The following is a 3,816-nucleotide window of genomic DNA, read 5'->3' on the forward strand; positions in this document are numbered from 1 at the left end:
CCAGGTGGGAGCTGGGAGCACTGGGTCCTCCCCAGGTGGGAGCTGGGAGCACTGGGTCCTCCCCAGGTAGGAGCTGGGAGCACTGGACCCTCCCCGGGTGGGAGTTGGGAGCACTGGACCCTCCCCAGATGGGAGCTGGGAGCACTGGGTCCTCCCTGGATGGGAGCTCAACGACAGAATCAACTGATTCGCTAGGAAAGTAATGGCTGTGCAGGCCTCAGAGCCATGTGCAGCTGGAAGCCTGGTTTACGAGCAGAGAGGGAAGGAATGCAAACTTGAGCTTCAGTCTTCTCAGACTGTTCAGCCCGTGCAGGCGCATCAGCACAAAAGCAGCATAATCTAAACACGGAAAGTCACTGCACCGCGCAGGGGATGGGGGAAGTTTCTGGAAACGACTAGACCTTCTGAATGCATTTTTAATCAAGCCGAGAAACGTCTGGGTGGAGAGACCGTGATGAGAAAGGGACGGGAAAAATTTAAATCTGTTGCTTTGCTTTGGGGAAAATCCAAATTTAGACAACGTACCAACCTTGGCATGTTTTGCGAGCCACCTCCTTCCCTCTCACCGCCTCTCTCTCCTCCATTTCATCCCCACAGACAGATAAGAAACAGAGGTTCTGTAAAGGAAGTTTGCCTGGCCCACAGCTCTAAAGGGGCGGTTTGACCTCTGGGATCCCCCATCTGTTTCTGAAGAATTCGAAGCTGTCACTCAGGAGTCCCGACCCCAGGTAGCCTTCTCTGTCCTCCACACCCCATAAGGTCCCAAAGTGGGACTTACACCCAGCAAGTGCCTGCAAAAGCCTGACTGCCCCACGAAAGCAGTTCACCACCCAAACACCAGACACTGTTCCAGAGAGTTCCACTGCCTGCGCCTTTAGCCAAGCTGAGAGTGGAGGACGCAAGCATTCCAGAAATTTCCAGGGAAGGTATCCAAGGGGGCGGGAACAGAGTAACTAGATTGCTGGCGTCCGAAGTCTGGGGACTTTTATTGGATGTAGAAGAAGAAAGGAGACTCCCTCCCTCCATCCTTGTGGCGGCAAAAGGAGACACTCCATTGGGCAGGAAGGTGCCCCTCACACTTGCCCTCCCCAGGTAGCACCCCTAAGCCAAGCTTTTAGTGCTACTGCCCAGAGAAGCTGATGCTACTAGTATCTTATGTTCATCCGTCTGTGCATTTTTTATTATTGCACACACGTATACACATGTGCTCTGGCATGTGCGGGAAGCCAGAGGACAACTTGAGAAGTTCTACTCCTACTATGTGGTTCCAGAGGTTGAGCTCAGATTGACAGGCTTGGTGGCAAATGCCTTTACTCACTGAGCCACCTCACCGGTCCCTCCACTGGAATTTAACACCTAATTTATTCTGCAGAAGTAAGTATTCCCTTCCTCAAGCCCTAGAACAGCAAGACACGTTGAGAGCATCAAGATCACATGATCTTCCCCTCCACACAGGAACGTGGCCCATTCCTGACCGCTTTTCCCAGCATTGCAGGAACAGACTGATGTGTGGAGAGGTGAGTTCCTGGCTGAGAAAGCTGGCGCAGAAAGGCTGGGGGGGCGGGGGGGGGGCAGTGACAAAACCCAAGGGGCTTTAGCACCACAGTGACCTGGGCAGTTCACCCCAGGTAACACTGTTATTGCAAAAAACCCAACCCGGAGCACCATGGGAACACATTCCTAACGTGCCACAGAGGGGTGACAAGTAGGGTGCCAGAGCCCTGTGGTACAAGCAAAGTCAAAGCTAAACAGAGACCCACAGCAAGCAGGTGTAAGCAGCTCTTCCTGCAAGCCATTCTGATGAGTCGGGCACAGGGATGCAGGCCTGGTCTCAGCACTCTGGGAACAGAGGCAAGAAACTGCATGATGGGTTTCTAGGCTAGCCTAGGATACAGACCCTATCTCAAACAAGCAAACGGTCCCAACTGGCAGGTCTTTTTCAAACCCAAATTAAAATGAATTAATCACTACCGGAAAAACACACAAAGAAGGCAAAATGATCCCACACCAAGAAGGACTACAGTGGTAAATTCCCGTGGGAGAAAAGATCCCACCCGAAGCCCTAGAGGTCCTCACGCCCCGACCAGAACTGATGATGATAATGGCCAAAATGGTCTCTGCAGCCTCCTCCTCCCTCCGCCCCTCTCAGACATCAAAGATGGTCTGATGTCTTTGGGCCCAATTCATGTTTCACGTATAAAGAGATACCCGCCTGGGTGGGTTATTTATTTACAGTTCTTTGGCTAAGCCGGAAAGAAAGCAAACTACCCTAACAATGAGGCCAGCCTGAGCTTTGGGGGGCTTGGGAGCTGCCTTGAGAGTCCAGAGCAGAGCCAGCGATATTGTGCAGTGACCTGGATTCACGTTGCCAGCCTCCTCCTCCCCGGAGGAGGCAAAAAGAGCCCCAAGAAAACAACAGACAGAAAAGAGCCAGGAAAGAAGCCTTCCAAACAGTTGTCCGCCTGCCAGGGCCCTTTGTCCTGCTGACGAAACTCCTAATCCGCTTTTGACATCTCCATTATGTCTTTCTAGCCGTGGGGCCCACTAGTGGGCTGGAGCTGCAGGAGCCCAGGTGGGACTCCGGCCTCCGCAAGGAGACTGTGAGAAGAAGACCCACAGGTATAGGAAAAGAAAAGCCCATCGGGCTGACTTACCGCCACAGAGAACTTTCCAGAACCTTCCCCATGTCTGCATGGTAGTACTTTGTCAGGATCAAGATGACCTGTGGTGTCAACAGAAAGGAAACATGTAGATATCAGCTGGTTTCAAGGTTCTGAGAGAGGATTGCGGTGACACTTTGCACCCAAACCACACTGGGACCCCCCCAAACCACACTGCCTGATGGCAACATATCACAACTCTGAGACACAGGCCTTGCTTCTGCTTGGGAAATGTCTTTCTTCCCTTTAGGATGACTCTGGAGACAAACCAATCCTGCTGCCACTCGATGGGAATCATTAAACTCGGCCTCAGAGAATCCCAAACTGTGGCCAAATATTCAGCAAGGCTCTGGTCCCAGTATCCACACAGTGATTAACACTATCAACTGGACAGGATCTAGAGTCGCCTAGGAGACAAGTCTTCGAGCGTGTCTTTGGTGGATTTTCTATACCGGGTTAATTGATGTGGGAAGATCATGATGAGATGTATGGTACCAAGCCATGGACTGGGCCCTGGATTAGGAGAAAAGGAGCAAGTGGGCTGAGCATCAGCCTCGTTTCTCTGCTTCCTTCCTGTGGATGAGATGCCACCAGCTGCCTCATGTTCCTGCTGCTGTGCCTTCCCCACCATGATGGACTGGACCCCTCCAGCTGTGCGCTAAAACAAAGCCTTCCTCTGCTATGATCCTTTTGTGGGGTATTTTGCCACAACAATGAAGAAAGTAAACCGAACAAGCGCGAAGCACATCTGGCAAGCTTCTGAGGGCAGGGCCGTGTGCACATCAAGGCACCCATGTATTCCCTGCAACCCATGGAAAAAGCTGCCTGGTGTGGCTGACCTAGAGAGAAGCCGGCCCCTGAGACTGTGCTGTCACTCTTTGTCCTGGACTGCAGAGGATGACAGGGGTTGGGAACTGAGGGTGACAGCCGGAGGGGTCCATAAATCACCAGCAGACACTTTTATTTGCTAAACTACTCAACACACAGGGGGCCCATGACCAAGCAGTGAAGAAAATACAACTGCTCAGAGAATGGGGAAAAAGGTGTTCCAAAGCTCTCAGATGATCTTCAAAGCCCATGCATATAAGACAAAGAAAGAAAGAAAGAGAAGAGGGAGGAATGGAGGAAGGAAGAAGGGAGGAAGGAAGGAAGGAAG

At 51.9% G+C, this 3,816-nt stretch overlaps 1 protein-coding gene across 2 annotated transcripts in view; it reads right to left on the reverse strand.

Annotated features, from left to right (window-relative positions):
* Positions 1 to 3,816, reverse strand: part of Sorcs2 (sortilin related VPS10 domain containing receptor 2) — a 383,758-nt gene that overhangs the window by 218,495 nt on the left and 161,447 nt on the right. For both annotated transcript variants that reach the window (XM_005365937.3, XM_026788658.1), the window contains exon 2: positions 2,655 to 2,722. In XM_005365937.3, the coding sequence (XP_005365994.1) occupies positions 2,655 to 2,722 (68 nt within the window). The remainder of the gene's footprint in view (positions 1 to 2,654; positions 2,723 to 3,816) is intronic.

The sequence above is a fragment of the Microtus ochrogaster genome, unplaced genomic scaffold (genome assembly GCF_000317375.1).
Source record: "Microtus ochrogaster isolate Prairie Vole_2 unplaced genomic scaffold, MicOch1.0 UNK5, whole genome shotgun sequence".
Taxonomy (NCBI): Eukaryota; Metazoa; Chordata; class Mammalia; order Rodentia; family Cricetidae; genus Microtus; species Microtus ochrogaster.